Source organism: Pieris brassicae, chromosome 8, assembly GCF_905147105.1.
Source record: "Pieris brassicae chromosome 8, ilPieBrab1.1, whole genome shotgun sequence".
NCBI classification, from domain to species: Eukaryota; Metazoa; Arthropoda; class Insecta; order Lepidoptera; family Pieridae; genus Pieris; species Pieris brassicae.
In genome coordinates, this window is record NC_059672.1 from 13,290,530 (window position 1) to 13,312,517 (window position 21,988).

Below are 21,988 nucleotides of genomic sequence, written 5' to 3' on the forward strand. Positions count from 1 at the left end.
ATATACGTCATCAGGAGTTATGACTTTTAACATAAAACGGTGAGTTAGGTTTCTTCTCACCTCTTCTAATAAATCTAATATCTTTAATTTTCGGCCCAAATTTGTTATTATAGCTATGAGCTAAAAAAGACATTACGGTCATATTATTTTTTTCCAATACATAACATAAAAATTGGGTTTGGTGTAAGCAACGCAAAGTAGCCCAAAGTATTTTTATATCCTAAAGCATAAAGAAAAATTAACAATATACGTTTGCATGGTACACAACTACCTAAAGTGTAATTAATTCACTTATTCACTAATCATTCACATCAATTTATGTGAGAATATAAAAGTAATTTATACGAAGCAGGGTTCTATTAAATTAAATTAAGGCTGAGATTAAACCGGATCTTAATCTAAAATTAGTTTTGAAGTATTTTTAAGTTTTTATAAGAATTGCGTAATGTAGAATATATTAAGTTCATTATCACCTATTCTGACGTTCAATTTATTTAAATCGTGTATTTTGGACAAGTAATAACCTAATTATAAGACAGACCTTGTAGTATTTTACGATATAACTATTCTATTTATAGCCGACTCTTGACTGGACTAGAAGTAGAATCCGATATAATACTTGGAAACATGTCCCTACTAATGTACCGACCTAATGTCGTGAGGGATATTTACATTTTTATTAATAATTTACACAACATAATTTATATAACAGACCTTGCAATGCGTCGTAGCAGAAATACAAAGAATATGAGGACAGGAGATCGCTTCTTGTATCGCTCATCCAGGAGTAGGAAATTATGGACGAAGATAAAACTGGAAAGCACGATGAATGGTTGCACGCCCTGGCTGCCATTCATGAGAATCATTAATGCTGGATGCCGCCTCAGCTATTGCAAAGAAATACAAGTTGTTCATATCGTATCTTTCGGCTAACGTAAAATATACGATAAAGATAATGTATAAATTGTCATTCATATAGATTTTTAGATCCCCTGGCCTAAGGCAGGGATATTTTAATGTCTATGATATTAAACGGTGCTACGGGATATGCGCATAGCCGCGCCACTTATACAACATTACTTAAATATTCACAGGCAAGAGCATTTTTTTACACAGAAAACTTCCAGGTGCGACCAGGTCTTTAATATGTTAGCTAACTGCTAGAGTTATCCTCTTTTTAATTTGTTGCTCCAGCAACTGCGAACACTGGACATTCCAGAATGAAGTGGTTGGATTTCAGGTTCACGCATGTAGGAATATTTTGTCTACAAATGAAAGCGATATAGACGTTGGGCAAACGTAAAGAAAGTACAAATTCTGACAAGAACCATGTTTTTTTTTTTTTTTTACTAGTTTATGAGTGACTTTTACATTTTTTATGAAGTATTTTTCAAGCTACGTTCGCCGTTACAGGCCTAACTACAGGCCCGTAACGGTCCCACATATTTATAGTCTCCTGCAGTTAAATAGTTTAAGACTAAACCAACCTCCACTTAAGTCAAAATAACTCACCGTTTCCAGTGATTTAGTGTTGTAAACATAAGCCATATGTATCGCTATTACCGAATGAGCCAAAATTATTAATTGTAGGATAAATGATCTGAAACATTTATTACAAGACATTGAAATATTTAAATAAGCGAGTCTTAGAAATATATTAAAACTATCCTAATAAAGCATCAAATTTAACTGCAAATATGAACAGTACAATGTTCAATTGCTGATAAGCCATTCTACTAAACATTCTTTGATTATTTGAACCGCGCTGAGTTTCTCCAACCGCTAAGGATATATGTATTAAATCTCTCGACGATAGCCAGAAAAGCCTTCGGGCCAAGTCTGTGGTTCGAATCCTACGTTCCTATTCTTACTCGTTACCAAGTAATTAATAGTGTACCTACTCACAATGAATCTAACAGCAGTGTTTTTTTAGTTTTAGTGTTATTTTTTTAATGGTACGTCTCTTTACTAGCCACATTTGTTTATTTCTAGAACATCTTACAACTTTCAAAAAGGATGTCTTACTTTATACCATGTATTGAGTTGAACCGGGACACGATGGTGTCTTCGTTTCGATAATATGTATACAATTTTTCGACATTAGCTACTGGGGCCTGCGGGCCAGCCAGTAGTTGGACTGGTTAAAGATCCTAATTCTTCCTACGTATCCTACGCAAATATGTATGGTTAGTGTAATTCGCCATGTATAAATTGCCAATTAACTGATAGTTTACTCTCGATGACTCTGACTACTACAGTTTTACATATTGTGCTAGCCACAAGGTTTGACATTTATTTATTTTTAGAACATCTATAAAGGATCTCTTACTTTATACCATGTATTGAGTTGAACCGGGACACGATGGTGTCCTCGTTTGGGTAAATATGAGTGAAGTTCCTGTAGTTGCTGATAAGAGACCACGATAATAGAAGCTGGTTGCCTTAAAACATATCGGGTTATAATTTACACAATTTACACCACACAGACTATACATAAACAAACAATAACAAAAATTTGTTAAATAAAAAAATACCTTTGTTTGTCTTATGCCTAATAATGTCGTACAGCGTCCCGAGGATATTTGCCGCAAGCAACGCGATGCAGAGTGCTAAGAAAATATCGTCGGCAACATCGAGCGGTACGCTCGCGGGCGTTTGCGCATCCTTGCAGTAATCCAGGCGTAGCATGGAAGCTTCTAAGCCATATTGAGACCTAAGACAGACGCAAGTACATCTGTATTTAATTCACGAGTACAAATTATTTTTTAAGTCGGCATAAAATAATCAATTGTTATGAGTAAAACGTTAGTACCCTACTAATATTTCATTAATTGTATTCATATTTTATAATAACCTTGTGACATTATTAACGCACTGCTGGAATTGCTGTTCAGGGGACATTGGCGTGTTAGATACGTTGATGCAGCTCGTGCTCAAACACAATCCTCGATGTAGCTGTGTATGGTTGAACCGATGTCTCGCGTTGGAAGAAACCCACTATAAATAGAGTTATATAGATTTTTGTACAGTGATTATATCGTAAAGAAATATAGGCTACCTGTAGAAGACTGTTAAGTTGATTGTCATCAGGGGCTGATAAGTGAAAGGAGCCCAGGCAAAAAGTTGCATTCCTAACCAGGCAGGCGTCATAATTGTCCAACTGGAATAGCGGTGGCATCGTGTAGTATAAATCATCTGAAAATGGTTTGGGCTATGTAATATGTTCATATTTAATTATCTTTATTCGAACATATATAAAAAACGTATAATAAAGGGAAAAAAATAAGATTAAAATAAACTATGATAACGTTGTTATTATTATAAAAATTACATTTATGGATGTAATTAATGTTTTTATGGACAACAATCTATTTAACATATTTCATCATCGTATGCATGAATTATATTTTTTTTTTCATTAGAGTTCGAGTTACGCGCTCTTATATCACATAGCTCTTTAAGCTATAGTTAAAGAAAACTGAATCTTGCTATCTAATTAAAATATCTGGGAAACTGTTCTGTCTAAGCGAACATCTTAAATGATTGCTGCTCCGGATTTTAATAATTAATATGTGCGGTGTTTCTAAGGATTTCATCCATGTCTTGCTAGAGTACTACTGGCCTGAACAGAGACTCTACTCGACTTCTACTCGTAAATGTCTTAATGCTAAGTATAACATGTATAAATAAAACAGAGATATTAATATTCAGAGTTTGTTAGAATATAGTAGTTTTTTATATAGTTAATAAGATGTAGGTATGTTTAACAACTAGAGAAAAATAATAAAAATAAATTATTCCGAATCAAACGAAAGGAGATTTCTTTATTTCTTCATAATTACCACTTATTGGTCGTAAATACAACCAAAAAATACTCCTCGGAAATCTGATCACGTAAAAAATTTAATTCACGGCAGCATCAATCTTATTCATTTCTGCATTGTACAGGACAAAGTATAAATATAAATAAAAAATCTTACCAGTTATATCGTCCACACTTTTCAAGTGAGAAAATTTTATCGTTTGTGCAATAATATCTGTAGTCTTCGAAGAATTAATTTTCACTGGCTCGTTTTTATCCGGTATCCATTTTTGTAAATTGGTCTTGTTGGATAAGAATATCTGTTCTGGACAAACGTCATACTCATCTAAAATAAAAATAAAACAACAAGAAAATAGTCAAAATATCTCAAGTACTGTAAAATTTAATATTTTTGTGTTTAAGTTTTCCATTTGTTTCATTTTTCCAGATTTTTCAAACATAAGTTCGCATTTAATTGTATTGCGGTGATGGGTAATTATTGTAGCACACAAAACCTCTAAAGCCCCTCGAGAGTAGTTCGAACTAGTTTGTGAAATGAATGCGCGATCTACAGTGCACCATTACATTCTTTACTATTCCAAATACCTAACGATGTCTTTTCTACGGCAGTACAATTGTTAGAGATGCCGTACTGTTCTATAAATTAAGACTTAAAAGCTGCTTTCCAAATGGAAACAATGAAAACATAAACCACATAGGAAAATGGATATATTTATTTAAATCTAGGCCTTTACTCTTAAAAAATAAGAAATTTATACCATTTAATTTTGCTTCTACCACGCTTAATATCACTAACACCAGCCACTTAACCATCTTAAAAGACATGCGTAGTTACTGCAGTCACGCAAACTTACGACTCAATTCTATGACCTCGGCCAGTTTTATATAAAGACAAGATTCATTTTGAAAACTTATGCAAAACGGCGATCTTAAGGCGTTTTATAAGAATGGGATTAATAAAGTCCTTAAAGAGAATAATTTGTATTGACAAATATTCAAAAGAAAGTGCTAAAAATACATTACCAACAACAAACATTATTACGGGATAAGAAAAATGTGGTTATAGAAATAATTACTTACAATTATTATCTAAAGAGAATGCATAGCGTACAGTTTTTGTAATGTCCTGCCATGTGCTATTGTACTAGAATTTAAAGCCCAAAAAAATATTTCCAACTATAATATTACCGATTTAATTTATAATTTATTGTAAAACTTTCAAAATTGTGGTCATGCCAGGGGCAAACCAAGTCGTGATCGTAGCATCTCTGCTGTGCGTGAGTATCCCCAGTTTGTAACATTGTATGTATTACCATCATGTATAGCTCTGATAGGATGGACAGTTTACATTGCCCTTCTACTTGTGGGTACGCCATTGAATACATTACGAATAGACGGCGGAGCCTCGTCTCCGCCGTATATTCGTAATGTCGCCACTCGTCACATCAGGTTTCGCGAAGAGCGTAGCAGAAGCTTAGAGAGCCATTTTGATACCTTTAATGTGTGTGTAAAATAGATGAGGTGCAATATTATGTAATAAAACACCTATAAACTGTATAAATATGAATAAACGTAAACCACGTAATAAAAGGACCAGCTCCTTGCACGAGTTGTTTAATATCTAAGTTTATTATTATTTTCATTACATATATGCAATAAAGTGTAAGTATAAAGTTTCTCTATATAAATTGGTACAAGCAGGTTTTTGCTATAATACGCGGGCACGAATAAAAGGTGTCAAATTAAAGCCAACAGCAGCTTTTGAGATCACGCATAAACATGGAAAACGCTGTTTTACACCACACGGTCGAAATATAACTGGCCGTTAGCATTGTGTGTTTTCGTAGCACTGTCCTGGTGTCGCTTATTGTACAGATACCAGCAAACTTCTTGAGCATCTAACAAGGGAGTGGGGTAAAGTTTGCGTATCGCACAAAAACGTCAACTGATTTACCAATAACTTTATCGACACGTTACTATCCCGCTGCCGCGCACCTAGAGAGTTATTTTTGACGTACGAATTTGGATATTAAACTTATAGAAGTAATATCGATAGACACATGTAAAGGTTTCATAAATGGTCAAACACTTAATAGTTTAATAAATAAACATTAATTGCTTTATAGTTAAAGAACATTTTAGAATGTTCTTATATGTTATTACACAATAGGGAATCTGCATTAAATTTAAATTTGCCTCACAATTACGGATATTAAATTTAAAGTTAGGTAATGTGCTACCCTATCCCTTATTAACTTCTTCAACGACTTTTAAGTCTTCTACATACATACCCCTTAATCATATTATTTTCATTTCTTCAATAACTATCTAATAACAAAAAGAAATAAAATCAAATTTATTCAATGAAAATTTCAAAATAAATATTTTCAATTCTATAAGCACATGGCTTATTACGCAGTTATTAGTAATGGCTAATAAATACATACAAAAAATACGCAGTAGTATTTCCTATTATTAAAGATAGCTTTTCAAATGTCTCAAAGGTTACTGTAACGTGAATGATCTAATGTTATAGTTCTTGAACTTAGAATAATAAATGTCGTTATTTTGCTATCCTTTGCGTTGTGTCTATATGCCTAAAGCAGCTCGTAGAAATTTTTGTACCGGCATCTCAATCAGCAAATGAAGCAGTATCGATGTCAAATACGTCATTAAAACTATCACGAGCCAGTGACCTATCTGAAAAAGTTATGGAAATCAGGGATAAGCTAATATATAGCTATTTAATAGTCAATAAAATAAGAAATAAATAAATGAAGAAATACGAAAAAATATTATATTATTTTATAACCCTGCAAGTATATAATTATTACTCACATTTTCCAAAACAGATACCTCTATAACATTAGTCTGTAATGCAAGGTGCATAAGGTTGAAAGTCCAATGTACCATAAGAGTGCAAAGTGACAAGCGTCCTAACAACTGCCAACCACTCCAAGACATGGCACGCCAATATATATCTGAAATTCGTGGTTTTACTGTTAAAAAATATTTTGAGATTTTCTATAAACTATTTTTAAACGTTTTTATTTCTAATAACAACGTTATTATTTTAGAACAACAAAAAAAATCTTAAAAATAAGGTATTAACGTAGGCTTTGTAAAGTTTTGTTAATTGTAAATTAAAATGTCAGCGAAAAAACGCTTCGTATCACATCATCTTGAGCCTTTTTTTAGCCTCAAAATATTAGGTATCATCTATAAGTGTGACTATCACAGTTTGTTGTATGAAGTGACTTGTGAGTTGAAATCACAAATATTCACCGTCTAATCGTAGGTTTTCTGCGCAAGTTAAATTTAAAACGTCACAACCGTAAGGCATATACGATACCTAGGCAACACTGAAAATGTTTAGAACTGGCCAGTTAGAAACATTGCTAATGAAAACTTTTTTGAATTTAAATTTTTGGAACTCTTTGGTAGCCTAATGTAGAAAATTTTCTCGCGTTAGGTTAATTTTCACGTGTAACAATAGTTTCAGATTTGCCGCCAATTCACAAAAATAAATGAGAAATGAATGCAATATACTACATTAGGTTACCAAAGAGTTCTAAAATTTAAATTCAATAAACTTTTCATTAGCAATGTTTCTAACTGGATAGTTCTAAGCATTTTCAGTGTTACCCACGTATTACGATATTAACATGTTAAGATAGCAGATTTAGACAAAGTAGCGCTTCTCAAATAACAACCATTGTTAAAGCAACTGCTTCTACTCTTGGTCGTCGCCATTGAACTGTTGAAATATAAAAAGTTTTAAGCGTGACAATACTTACTATCAATGCGGTAGATAAAACCCAACAGTACGATACAAAAGATAATACATATGATAGGTTTATCGAAAGCCGCGTAAACCGCAGATAATAAACGACTGGGCTCATCGGGCAGAAAATAGCCAACGTAGAGCCATCCAAAAAATCCCGGCACTGACACTCGATATATTATTTTAAACCACTGAAATAAAAGATATTGCATCTGTGACAGAGTTTATTTATAGAATTTAAATATTTGTACGGTTGGGACGAGTGCTACAGTATAATTGTACCTGCAGTAGTTAATATTAGAAGATTGTATATCTGAAGAGCTCAAAATAATAATAAAACAATATTGACAAACTTCAGATATATTTAGACCTTGGGGTGTTCTTGGGTACACGAATAATGTGCAAATTCAATAAAGTTCACTGTGGTAGGATAAAAACTTTATAAGAAATAATAATTACCTTATACTCGTGTAGGTCGATTTTATTATTGCGCATTTCGTAGTACAGGTAGGCTGTCGCTACTCCCAGTAGAGTGGCGGGAATGCTGGTCCACGGTGCTGCATACATCAATTTAAAAGACGGCATGCCATAATGTAGTTTCTTCAAATATCTTAAAAGTAAATAATTAGGTTAATTTTACTGTACGAGAAAGGCAGTGTTGGCGTGTCACCAGCTGAGCGACCACGACGAAAACCGTGCTCATTAACCTCAGATGCTGGCCGTTAGTAATGGTTTGAATTATTTTGGAGTACAAGGATGTTATAGCTGTTTGGCGGTAATTGAACGTATAAAAGCGATTGCCTTTTTTAGGGCAAAAGATGTTTTGTAATCATCCATCTGGCATTGGCGTAATTTTGGGGAAAAATTCTGTCATGTCATACGCCTAGGCAAAGTCATGAAATATATGTATTATAAATGCATATTGTTATTATTTATTGTACATTGTTTGGCAAGGTATTAGAAATGTAAGGACTTACTCGGGATTAGACAAATACAAGACCGCCTTAAAATTGAAACTGTAGGCAGCGACGAAGTTACAAAGTACAGAGACCAAAAACAATAATGGTATAATTTTGATGACGACTTTTGTCCAACGGGTCAGTGATATTGCCAGTACAATTGATAGTGCGTACAGCTGCATGTCTACTGCAATGAACCTGGAAAACGATTTTTACTGAAATATAAAGAGAAACCAGCTAAATTCCGACATGCGATAGGCGAAAATTTAAATAATTTGAAACCAATAAAAAGTACATATATTATTTTAAACACAAAACAATGTCAATAATAGGATAAAGTCATACCACGTTTGTACCAGACAGCGATCGTCAGGGCGGTAAATGTTATTTATGAAGAGCGCATGCGACCACCACTTCATCCGGCAGACCTGAGCTTCCTTCTCCATTATCGGAATCCACATCGTGCCGTCGGCTATGAAACGACTCCATGTTGCCATAAAACTCACCATGAACATGTATAGTGGTAATATTCTGGAATACACGTCATCAGGAGTTATGACTTTTGAAGGTAAAACGGTGAGTTAGGTTTCTTCTCACCTCTTCTAATAAATCTAATATCTTTAATTTTCGGCCCAAATTTGTTATTATAGCTAAGGGCTAAAAAAGACATTACGGTCTTGTTTTTTTCCAATACATAACATAAAAATTGGGTTTGGTGGCGAGAGCAACACAAAGTAGCCCAAAGTATTTTTATATCCTAAAGCATAAAGAAAAATGAACGATATACGTTTGCATGGTACACAACTACTGAAGGTGTAATTAATAAATATTTTTATGTGAGGATATAAATGGCTAAAGCTTAGGGCGCAGCATGGTTTAATTAAATTAAATTTGTTTAGAAATATTTATAAAAATCGCTGTATATAGATTATACATAGACATTATAATGATCGTTATATTCCTTCTACCTATTCGGGTCTTTAATTTATTGTCTAAATCGTGAATTTCGTTTAAATAATAATTAACAAAGTTTTAAACTTGTAGTAGTTTACAACATAAATATTCTATTCAAAGCCGCTATTCATATGTATGTATGGAAAGCGAATAAAAAAATCGACCAGTTCAAAACAAAATGTTTTCTTGAGGGTAGACAAGAAATAGAATCCAATATTATTCTTGGAAATAATATTATAAACTGTACTGACGGACCGCCCTAATGTAGCGTGAGGGATAGTGAAACTTTTATTGTTAATTTGTTTACAGCAGACCTTGTAATGCGTCGTAGAAGCATAGTAAAGAATATGAGTACAGGAGATTGTTTCTTGTATCGCTCATCCACGAGTAGGTAATTATGGACGAAGATAAAACTGGAAAGCACGATGAATGGCTGCACGCCCTGGCTGCCATTCATGAGAATCATTAATGTTGGATTCCGCCTCATCTATTAGAAAAAAATACAAGTTGTTCGCAATATTTTTTTATGTATAAATTGTTATTTAAGTAGGTTTGTTTAAATTTTCACAAGAGATGGCCTAGCTTCCCTGACTTATAAGTCTATAATATTTGCTGGTGAGCGGTTTGCTACGCTTAAGCGGAACGCCGGCCGCGTCACTTATACGAAAATATTATTTAAATATTTACAGGCAGGAAGCATCACGTTTAAAATTAACAATTAACATAATACTTTTTCACAGAAAATTTAGGATACACAGTAAAAAGGTGCGACCTCTTTAATACGTTAGCTAAGTGCTAGAGTTATTCTTGCATTAATTTGTTAATCCAGCACGTGGCAGATGCGAACGCTGGATATTTCAGAATAAGGTGTGTTTATTGGATTTCGAGGTCACACTTGCAGGTAGAGCTTGTTTTTTGTTGAAAGCAATGTAGATTTTCGGCATGTCCTGTCCAAGTTTATACCATAGATGGACCGAAATTATAAAGCTTCCAGTTAAGCCCTGACGTCTTAGATTAATAGAAATATCCAAGCAACTTAGGTAATACAATTATTTAAGTTAAAATAACTCACCGTTTCTAGTGATTTAGTGTCGTAAATGTAAGCCATATGTGTCGCTATCATCGAATGAGACAACATTATTATTAGAAGGAAAAACGATCTGAAATATTTTTTACAAGACATTGAAATATTAAATCAAAAAATTATATTAAAACTATCCTAATAGAGGTTTCAATGCATCAAATGAAACTAAAAATGGGAACGATTGTCACAAATTGAAGATACGCCATCCTACTAAATATCCTTTGATTATTTGAACCACGATAACTAGTTAACACGTAACACGACTCCAACTGCTAATAGGATATAATATGTATACAATTTTTCGACATTAACTACTGGGGCCTGCGGGCCAGCCAGTAGTTAGACTGGTTAAAGATCCTAATTCTTCCTACGTATCCTACGCAAATATTTATGGTTAGTGTAATTCGCCATTTATCAATCGGCAATTAACTAATAGTTTACTCTCGATGACTCTACTAGTTTTACATATTGTGCTAGCCACAAGGTTTGACATTTATTTATTTTTAGAACATCTATAAAGGATCTCTTACTTTATACCATGTATTGAGTTGACCCGGGACACGATGGTGTCCTCGTTTGGGTAAATACGAGTGAAGTTCCTGTAGTTGCTGATAAGAGACCACGATAATAGAAGCTGGTTGCCTTAAAACATATCGAGTTATAATTTACACCACACAGACTATAAATAAACAAACAATAATAAAAATGTAATAATAATACCTTTGTTTGTCTTATGCCTAAAAATGTCGTACAGCGTCCCTAGTATATTTGCCGCAAGCAACGCGATGCAGAGTGCTAAGAAAATATCGTCGGCAACATCGAGCGGTACGCTCGCGGGTGTTTGCGCATCCTTGCAGTAATCCAGGCGTAGCATGGAAGCTTCTAAGCCATATTGAGACCTAAGACAAATACACGTACATCTATATTTTCAGGAGAATACAAAGTATATTTCAAGCCGGCGTAACTAATACCTTGTGATATTATTCACGCACTGCTGGAATTGCTGTTTAGGGGAAATTGCCACGTTAGATACGTTGATGCAGCTCGTGCTCAGACACAATCCTCGATGCAGCTGTGTATGGTTGAACCGATGTCTCGCATTGGAAGAAACCCACTAAAATAGATTTATATAGACTTTTTGTACAGTGATCCAAAGTCAAAGTGAAAATAACTTTATTCATATAGATAAACGTGTATACTTATGAACAAGAGAATTCTAATTTTACATTTATTACCGGTTCGTAAGTCAAGGTTAAATTGTAAAGGAATATAGGGTACCTGTAGAAGCCTGTAAAGTTGGTTGTCATCAGGGGCTGATAAGTGAAAGGTACCCAGGCAAAAAGTTCCATTCCTAACCAGGCACGCGTCATAATTGTCCAACTGGAAAAGCGGTGGCATCGCGTAGTATAAATCATCTGGAAATTATTTCGGCTGTGTAATATGTTCACATTTGATTATTTTTATTCGTTTACGAGTCAACAATAAAAAGATTCACGTATTTATATATATCTCACCAAAAGGACCTTACTCATTAAAATAAGAAAGAGATGTTAATATTATTATTGGATTGACCTCGTTAAAAGTTTTTTGTTATAAGATAGCAGTTTTGTATTTATAGTTAATAAGTGTAGTAATATATAAACTAGAAAAAAAAATAATAATGTATTCCGGAATCTAACCTAATGAGACGTATTTTTTATTTCCAAATAATTAGCACTTATTGCTAGTATCTCTATTAGAGATCCTAGCAATAAGTGCTCTCATCGGAATTCTGATCAAGTTAAAAATGCAATTCACTGCAGCATCCATCTCGTTTATTTCTGCTTTACAGACGAAGCATTAATATAAATAAAAAATCTTACCAGTTATATCGTCCACACTTTTCAAGTGAGAAAATTTTATAGTTTGTGCAAAGATATCTGTAGACTTCGAAAAATGACTTTTCACATGCTCGTTTTTATCCGGTATACATTTTTGTAAATTGGACTTGTTGGATAAGAATATTTTTTCTGGACAAACATCATACTGATCTAAAATGAAAAATCAACAAGAAAATAGTCAAAATATATCTAAAGTACCGTAAAATCTGTAAATATAATGTTTTTGTATTTAGTTTTCCCCAGTTTTTAAACATAATTCGCATTTAATTGTATTTTTTGTAGCCCACAAAGCCTTTGTAAAGGCTCTCGAGATTAATCAAAACAATTTTGTCCTAGAGAAACGACTATTGTGCACAATAACATTCTTTAGTATTTATACTTTAGATGGAATACTTCGTGGTAGTCATTGGCCTAACAGTGCATTTTCTACGGCAGTATAATTGTTAGAGTTGTTACACCATAACGTCCTATAAATTAAGAATTAAAAGCTGCTTTCCAAATGGGATATTTCTTATATCGAAACTTTAAATATAGAAGTCTCAGTATTAAACTTAAATCACATAGGCAAATAGATATATTTATTAAAATCTCTTAAAAATAAGAAATTGATACCATTCAGTTTTGCCTCTACCACAGTTAATATCACTAACAATAGCCACATAACCATCCTAAAAGACACGCGTGGTTACTGCAGTCACGCGAACTTACGACTCAATTCTATGACGTCGTCCACTTTTATATAAAGACAAGATTAATTTTAAAAATTTATCACAATTCATTTAATAATATTCAATTTTACCACGAGCATCTTCAGGCTTTTTATAAGAGTGGGAATAAATAAATGTTTATTAACAAATACTGTATAAAGAAAATACAATACAAATTATACTTAGAAAGACATTTCCAACTTCATAATTTTTTTATTCGGTCATTGCAATTATTACTTACAATTATTATAGCATTCAGTTTCATTCTTGCCATTTGCTATTGTACTATAATTTAACTGAAAAAAAACAAATATTTCTAACCATAAAATTACCGATGTAATTTATAATTTATTGTATAAATGCCTATTCAAGATGGGCCTAGAAATGCGTGGCAAGGGCCTAAACGTGAACGTATGCTCTTTGAGGGGGGGTGGGCATCCCTAGTATGTAACTTTGTATGTATTATTCCCAGTATGCGGGGCTCTGATAGGATTTAAAATTTATAATTCAGTAGCTACTCGTGAGAACGCCATACGACATAGTACGAATATCTTCCAAAACGACAGAGAGGCTTGCCCCCCGCCACATCACGGTGCACGAAGAGGCAAGAAGCAGCACGCCGAGAGCCGAATTGCTAACTCTAATGTGTGAGGAGGGAATGGATGATATATGATGTAAGAAAGGCATATTGACGTATTATGTCTGTGTGTGAATGAGAACTTTTAGCGACCAAAGAGTGAATGATAATGATAGTAAACTGCTGGAAGTGTGATTAAAATGGAATCTTTGCGTGACAGATACTATGTTTGATCATAAGAATATTTATATATAAACCTGAGAAAGACGTTGAGACTGAGAAAGAAGATGGGATAAATATGATTCACTTTGTGATAGTGGACGAATGGTTAAGGAAGTGGGTCCTAGAAATGTATCGTATCATGCCTAAACACACCAACGTTTATTTTGTGATATCATAATATTAATCTATTCTAGAAACATGGTATGACAATGATATAGAAAGATGAGTGAATGCTAGGTAGATAGAGTAAATATAGCCTTGTATTCCCGTTCGTGTAACCCAGAAACCTCAAACGAGGCTTGACTGGTGATTTTTGGATGTTGCAGAGAAAGCATCAAAGTAGAATAAATTCCGTGGAAAATGAGAGTGTTAAGAAGTATGAGTGGTATAACATTCCATAATAAGTACGATAAGTATTAGTGAGCAGTCGGTCAGAAGAGGAAGTAGTGACAAGAAAACGAAAGGGAATGCTTAGATGGTTTAATAAATTTAAACCACAAAAAACGCCTGTGTTTTTGTTCTTAAATGTATAAGATAGATATTGTCGTTTTAGTTCAGGGGCTGAACTTAAAAGGGTGTAATTAAAATAAAGTCACTAATTTTGTTGAGTGTCCTGCCATATCCTTATATCCTACTCTTGAGTCTTGAACTACTTTGAAGTAATCTGTGCTCTCGGCTCTGTGAAATGTGAACCGTAAAACTAGACTACAATTCAGTGTTGCCAGATCAAGGGATTTCCCCTTAGATTTAGGGGTTTCAACCGAGTTAGGGGCAGAATAGGGGGAAATAATATTTAGGGGAAATTTCAAAAACACGCCAAATATTATTTTTTTTGCTATTGTATATCACGTTCCTGATTTTGAAACTAAATTGAAGTACGAACATATCGTAAGAATAGGATGCGTGTGGTTAACCGTACTAAATGTAAATTCGTTTAATCAAAAACCGAATAAAACTTGAACCTGCCAATCCATTTTGTATTACAGATACTTTGCGTTATGCTTTCCTTGCCCAAAAACCCGAACATAGCCTAGCCATAGGCCCCATAGCCCTGGCCAGGTTTCCTGGGGGGAAATCAATTTAATCTAGGGGTACGTCGCCGAGACCATCTGGCAACACTTAGCAGTGTTGCCAGATGTAATGTAGCAATTTAGTTGGTGTATAATCAGAATCGGGACTAGCAATATTAAATTTACTTATTATAATATCAATTTATATTCAGAATCCTGAACAGACTGGAAAAAGATGAGCGGTGCTGCTGTTTTGAAGTTAGAAATGGATTCTGATTTGTGTGGGATATGTGGCTGTAGCGGAGAGCTAATGACACCAGAAGAATATGATGCTTCTGAGTTGCCACAAGTGCCGCTAAGAAGTATGCTTTTGCAGATTAATAACCATAAGGTACAATAATATTATTTCTATTATGTCCAAGAAGAATAAAATTAATTTAATTATGCTTTTGCTTCTTTATAAACCAAAACAAAAGTTTTATACAAATTAAAGTTTGCAGAGAAAATTGCATTCTCATTACATTTTTACTCTGAAATTTCTAGGCAATACCAGAAGGTAGACTCTGTTCAAGCTGTATTAGTAGAGCTGTTGATGCCTACCAGTTTAGTTCATCCCTGTCAGCCAAAGGTACTCCATCTTTAAGTGATAAAGTTAGGCTTCTTCGAAAACGACTTCTGGACCTTACGCAGGTACAGATATATTGGTAATTATGTTGCTGCAGTTTTATATGTTTAAAGTTATAAGTGTATATTCCAATGCCATTCCTGATAATTTTATCAGGCAAATGTTTATTTGAAAGAAAGCTTACAACACTTTTATTATTCCAGAAAATAGATGTGTTCATAGTAGTAGGTGGCCAAAACAAAGAGTCAGGTGCAATGTATAATGAAGATGACATTATCATGGTTGATCGGGATGCACTGGCTTCGGCAGCAGCATTTGACACTGATGACCTGGAAAAAGTTAAGAATGCAGCAGGGGAGTCTGTTTACCAGTGCACAGTTTGTCCAATGTCATTTGAGGTCTGGATATTTTATTTATGAGTGATCCTTTAATATTTTCTTATAACTTGTTCGGTCCCTTTCTGAATGTCACATATTAAAAAAATTCAGGTGGCTAGTGAATACCGGAGTCATGTGAACAGTCATGGAAGCAGTGCAAGGCATTCTTGTTGGACATGTGGGGCCCAATTCACATCATTAGAAGCTTTTCAGGATCACACCTTATTGCATCGTGTTCAGGCTAACAATCAGGTACTTATTTAAAGTGTCATGAGATTAAACTAGGTTCTGTCTCTGTCAATCTTCTGTACATATTTAATTTTTCTATACTAATAACTAGTCTCTTTATCAACATAATGCCGCAAGTTTTGCTCAGCCTCCTTCAGGACAGTTTAAAGTATCCAGCGTTATGCCTATGTATGTAGGTGTGACCTAAATCTGCCAAGAAGCAACAAATATTTAGTATACTAATCTAGAACTCTTTAATTTACAGCTAGTTAATTGTTGTCCGGTATGCGAAGAAACATTCTCATCCCGGTCAGAGTTAGGTGCACATGCAAGGGCAGTGCATACCAGCGGTATCAGTGTTTGTGAAGTATGTTCAAGTGCAGTGCCAGTCGATGAATTACCTGCCCACCGCCTGGCTCATAGACAGGCTGACCGCTTTCTGTGTGGATATGATCTCTGTATATTACGGTTTCCTACCAGGTAACCTTAACATAGAATTTAAAATGCATGCTATGAGGTTTCTATAATGTTATTTTAAGTAACTAATTTTTGTAAAAAGAATAAATGCAAATGTAACCTGTTTAAGCTTATTAGCAGACTACACTGCCCACTGCTTAACATTACCTGATTAATTAAAGTTTTTAAATGATATATTTAGGAGTGACTTAATGTCTCACATCCGATCATGCCATGCTGGTACAGCGGGGCCTGACGTGAGTATTGACAAAGCCCAAGGTGGGCAAGCTGATGGGGCAACAGGCCTAACTTCCAGGACAATGGGGCATACTGGAGATTCGGGAAGTAGCGAACGAATTGTGCCTTGCGCTAACTGCGATCGAATGTATGTATCTTTATGAAATTGCATGTGTATAACTGTACACACATTAATATATTAGGTCCTTACATATGAAATTGGCATTTTGTCGTACTGGCCACTTTGACCTCAAATACCTCCTCTTTGGTTAGGAATAACAAATTTAAATTTGTGCAGCTATTTACTCATGTATTTGTGCTACGATGACCGTCATTCATTTGTTTTTTTTCTGTTTGCGTCACTCATTTTACAAAATGGAAAACTTAAAGTATCGCATTATTTACGAGTACGAGTTCCGCCGGGGCGGGGCACTAGTGCTGCGGAAACGACTCGTAGGGTGAATGATGTGTATGGCGGTCATGTTGCAAACGTTTTCGTTCTGGAAATTTCGACCTGCAGAACAAGCCCCGTGGACGGCCTGAGACCCAAGTTGATAATGAAGTATTGAAGGCTATTGTGGAAGCGGATCCATCGCAAATCACGTCCGAGTTAGCTGCAGGCAGCGGTGTTAGTGATAAAACTGTTTTAATTCACTTGAAGCAAATTGGGAAGATTAAAAAGCTTGAAAGGTACCTCACGAATTGACTGAAGCAAACCGGCAAACGCGCGTCGACTGCTGAGTTACATTACTGAACCGGCACAATAATGAAGGTATTTTAAACCAAATCATTACCTGTGATGAAAGATGGATTCTTTACGATAATCGGAAGCGTTCAGCGCAATGGTTGGATCCTGGCCAGTCAGCCAAATCCTGCCCCAAGCGAATATTAACCCCAAAAAAGTTGCTTGTAAGCGTTTGGTGGACTAGTGCCGGTATTGTTCATTGCAGTTTTCTCAAATCTGGCCAGACTATTACGACTGATGTCTATTGTCAGCAATTGCAAACCATGATGGAAAAGTTAGCGGCTACACAACGACGACACGACAACGCTAGACAACACACTGCACAACAGACGGCTACCAAATTAGAATAGCTTCAATTGGAATGTCTAAGATATCCTCCGTACTCCCCGGACCTTGCTCCAACAGATTACCATTTTTTTCGAAATTAGAACTTCTTGCAAGGGAAAAAATTTAACTCTGATGGGGCAGTCCAAATCGCCTTCACAGATTTTATTGATTCTCGTCCGACTGGTTTTTTTAGTAAAGGGATCAATGAACTACCTATGAGATGGCAAAAGTGCATAGAAAACAATGATTAATTAAAAATATTCGACTTTTTGTTCCTCCCATACAAAACGCCAATTTCATATGTAAGGACCTAATATATATATTGTTTTCTATATAATTTGCAGTTTGGTAGTTGTTATGGAGATCCATGTACATATGAAGTTTATTTTTTAATCATAAGAATTTTGAAAACCAATTTCTTTACATAACAAAGAAAATAATATTCTTTAAATTTATTAAGTATAATATTATCTAGAGTGCTATTTATGAACTTACAGGTTCGGATCGGTCGCTGCCATGAAACGACACGCCCGTGTTCATCGGCGCGAAGAAACACAACAGGTATCAATTTTCTAATCAATATTATCAAAAACCTTTTTTTACCAAAAGCATCTCTTCAATCATACTCACGCAATATGGTAGTTTAACCAAACCGTAAGTACTACTTACAGTGGTACAGTGCCACTAACTTCTCTGCAAAATGGCAAAAATCTGAACTACAATCGTTATTCAATCGACGATTGATCTCCGCCACAGGCGCAGTATAACTAACATGTTGGATTTTTTTTAATAAGATCTACAAAGATGTCCACAGACAGAATATATATACTTGAACTAGAGATAGACTAGATATAGACTTGACCATAATTAATATATTGTTATAGGATGAGGAATGGGTGGCACCTACCGGAGTCAGTGGAGATGTTGAATATCTTGAACTTGAGACCCTGGATGATCTCCGGGACTATCCCATGGAATAATTCTGATAGTACCTATAGAACACCTATCTAATGTTTGTGTTGCTGTAAAAAAAATTGTTTTCCTATCGACGTTTAATAAGGATTAGAATTGTATTACAGGCCTGTAATTGGAAATAAATAATATTAAGCATGCATCAATTTTGGAAGTCTATATACCCAATATATATATATATTATATATAATCTTGGAAGCCCCCAAATATATTTATAGATCATTGTGAAATTACACCCCTTTTTATCTTTGACTATGTATAAATACATTAAATCATAGCTGTATGAATAATGAAGTTCAAGGAATTACAAGACAAGGGTTAAAAAAAACTTTGAAAATATAAATAGTTGGTAACAGTAAAATTTAATAAATAATAAAGCTATAGGGATATTCTATTTTATACAATTAGTAACAAGTTATCACAGACAATTTTATAAAAACTTAGTCACAAGAAGTGCCAACTTTATGAAATCTGGGTTTGGAACTACTGTTACAGAACCCATATTTGTATGGAGATTAATATCACTGTAATTTTAAGGTCTTCCTTATAAAATAAAGAGTTCTGAGTAGCAATAAGGATGAATAGATTTTTTAAATTATATCTGCTGGTTTTTTTGGTTGTTCTCTGGTAATAATTGCAACACGCCGCTTCTTGAGCAGTTTACCTCCACGCCATACACTTTTTTCATTGGACAAAACCGCGTGATTAAACTGGTATCGCGCCACGCCGCTGTAAGAAATGCCAGGTTATAGTAAACTAAGTAAACAAACTTTAAGAAACAATTTTTTTTGATACATGTACTGTACTTGTTTATATGCTATGCTAAGCTAATTGGGCTTTATACCAAGACAAATCAAAGGAATCATGATGCTAACAATGTTTTGAATTAGGTCTGGTTGATTTATGCTACAATATTATGTTAAAACAATGCCAATATTTGTAAGTTTATCTAATAAATAAGTCTCTTTAAAGTAGCTAGAAAACGTCTTTATACAGTTGCTGAAAAATTTATGAATTTTTAATTATGTCTTGTGTACCTCATTATGTAAAGTGATCTTCTAGGTAGCAATGCATCTAAGACATAATCAGGTGTGTTCTCATGCATGAGCCTCATTACAGCTCCAGATAACAGGCATAGACCTGCTATGGTGTCACCACAGAACTGTAAATAAACATAAGCTATTATTTAAAAAAATACTTTATAAAAAGTAACCATTTTGACAATGGCTAATAGTTCCAATATTATATTGTCAATTTGAACTTAAATATGCAGTGATGCCTATCAAGGTCCATACAGTTAAATTAACTATTAATTTGTGACCCCACATAATTATAGAATTAAAGTAATAAAAAAAACAATTAGCTAGCAAATATTCTTCTTTTCTAAGATACCTTCATGACTGAAATAAGAGGTAAAATAGAACACAACCTACCCGAATAGCATCAACATGAGGCTTAATATACCCTGCCGGAGCAAGGTCTAAGATATGTGTATGCGGTAGAAGCTCTACACCATTTTCAAATGCAACTGACCGAACTCTTGCCAGTGTCACACTGTTCTGCTCATTCCATGCCTTACGCTCTGTTTCACGATAGCCTTCTATTGCCTTAAACAAATTTAACAACATATATCACAAATATATATTAATTATAGGTAAAATCTAAAATATCTTAAGGAAACAAAGGGCCAGACTGATGTGTAGCATTATTTTTCTGTACAATTATACCACATCTTTTATTGGCATACATAAATAGCACATACATTGTCCCAATGATCAAACTCATATCTCATCCGTTTAAGCTGTGGTTCCACCTCAGATAGCAGAGAAATTTCTTCTGCCTCGTTAATAAATTCAGGAATCACTCGCATATCGCGTAGGACCTGCTTTCTTAAGTCTGTTTCCTCGTCAGCTTTCCATGACGGATGAAATTCTATCAAGCGAAGGTCACCTAAAAATTACATTCTATCGTAATACATTAGATGCTAAACTATACAGATTATATATTCATCAAACTTGCACTTCACAAATTAACTTACCAATTATTTTCTGTATCTCGCCTTTCGGCTGTATAACCTTTTCAGTAGAACAGAGAAATCGCAGTTTATTAAGATCGAAGTTACAATTTCGTAATAGGTTTAAGGTTAGTATGCGCATTTTATAAATGTGTTGCTAATTATGATCTAATTTAATTTTTACACCGCGTTAAAACGTAACTGGTTAATAATTCCGAATTTTATTTTTTATTGTTCAATCAGAAACAAAAGCTATTTAGAAATTTGAATTTTTCACATTCTGTATTCTCTATGTCAATTGTCAATGATTAACAAATTTTCACCGATTTTCGTCTATAACACCAATTTTGACCTGAAAAACGCGGGAAATGTTGAAGTAGGCGGGCGTCCTTTATTGGCTAAGCTTTTGAAAATTAAATTAATTGCGGAGATTAAACAGAAAGGTATAAGACAACGAGACGCCCAATTTCATTCCAACAGAGACCGTAGTTTTAATCTTTGATGGGAAGTTGTTACCTCCCAGGTAACCCCTCCCCTCCCTCAACAGGTCCCTCCCTTTAAATGTTTCAACTCCTCATCTGTAGAGCTTTATATTTACCCCACTCTGCAATGCTTTGTGCAGAGGCACTCTAAGATATTACAAATGTGGTGACCACCATTCAGGTTTAAGGTTCAAGACTGAAAGAGATGATGCTGTGTGTATCTTATGTTCTGGTTCCCATTTCGCAATAGACAATAAGTGTCCGGAGTATGAAAGGCAAAAATCTAAAAAAAAAAGAATGTCTAAAATCTGTATATCTTATTCAGAAGCCAGTAAAGTCCATCCACCTGTTTCTAATGCCGACGTTGTTACTACCATAAGACGAATTGTTACTGAAGCAGATCTAACAGAGGCGTATTTAGTACGCCGGGAAAAAGAGGAAAGATGGCAAAAAAACTTGGATAGTTTTGATTTATAATTGATCAGAAACAAGATAAATGAGTTTTACACTGTACAAAAAGAAATA

The 21,988-nt window shown here is 34.4% G+C and overlaps 2 protein-coding genes across 3 annotated transcripts; one reads left to right on the forward strand and one right to left on the reverse strand.

Moving 5' to 3' along the window:
• The first annotated feature begins 15,129 nt into the window (after positions 1-15,129).
• Positions 15,130-19,113, forward strand: LOC123713460 (zinc finger protein 112-like). Its single transcript, XM_045667128.1, has 8 exons — positions 15,130-15,391; positions 15,544-15,690; positions 15,829-16,023; positions 16,114-16,254; positions 16,496-16,710; positions 16,889-17,071; positions 18,493-18,556; positions 18,880-19,113. Exons 1-8 carry the CDS (start codon positions 15,236-15,238, stop codon positions 18,973-18,975), a joined length of 1,197 nt encoding a protein of 398 aa, XP_045523084.1. The 5' UTR covers positions 15,130-15,235; the 3' UTR covers positions 18,976-19,113.
• A 191-nt stretch (positions 19,114-19,304) lies between these two features.
• Positions 19,305-21,266, reverse strand: LOC123713461 (alpha-ketoglutarate-dependent dioxygenase alkB homolog 7, mitochondrial). Of its 2 annotated transcripts, none has more exons than XM_045667129.1 (5): positions 21,006-21,266; positions 20,730-20,917; positions 20,401-20,574; positions 20,005-20,129; positions 19,305-19,696 (listed from the first exon to the last, which is right to left on the reverse strand). In XM_045667129.1, the coding sequence occupies exons 1-5, from the start codon at positions 21,121-21,123 to the stop codon at positions 19,558-19,560; spliced, it is 744 nt and encodes a 247-aa protein (XP_045523085.1). In that variant the 5' UTR covers positions 21,124-21,266; the 3' UTR covers positions 19,305-19,557. The 2 variants fall into 2 exon arrangements, with proteins under 2 accessions (XP_045523085.1, XP_045523086.1); XM_045667130.1 differs by having other exon boundaries at positions 20,730-20,931; positions 21,006-21,257.
• Between the last annotated feature and the right edge of the window lie 722 nt (positions 21,267-21,988).

Excerpts from the sequence above, each read along its gene's own strand:
- LOC123713461 (XM_045667129.1), bottom strand. The coding sequence starts at position 21,123 with ATGCGCATACTAACCTTAAACCTATTACGAAATTGTAACTTCGATCTT. Across the intron at positions 20,130-20,400 it reads CTCATGTTGATGCTATTCGG|TTCTGTGGTGACACCATAGC; the intron begins GTAGGTTGTGTT and ends GTTTATTTACAG. Across the intron at positions 19,697-20,004 it reads AGATCACTTTACATAATGAG|CGGCGTGGCGCGATACCAGT; the intron begins GTACACAAGACA and ends CATTTCTTACAG.
- LOC123713460 (XM_045667128.1), top strand. The coding sequence starts at position 15,236 with ATGAGCGGTGCTGCTGTTTTGAAGTTAGAAATGGATTCTGATTTGTGT. Across the intron at positions 16,024-16,113 it reads TTTGTCCAATGTCATTTGAG|GTGGCTAGTGAATACCGGAG; the intron begins GTCTGGATATTT and ends AAAAAAATTCAG. Across the intron at positions 18,557-18,879 it reads GGCGCGAAGAAACACAACAG|GATGAGGAATGGGTGGCACC; the intron begins GTATCAATTTTC and ends ATATTGTTATAG.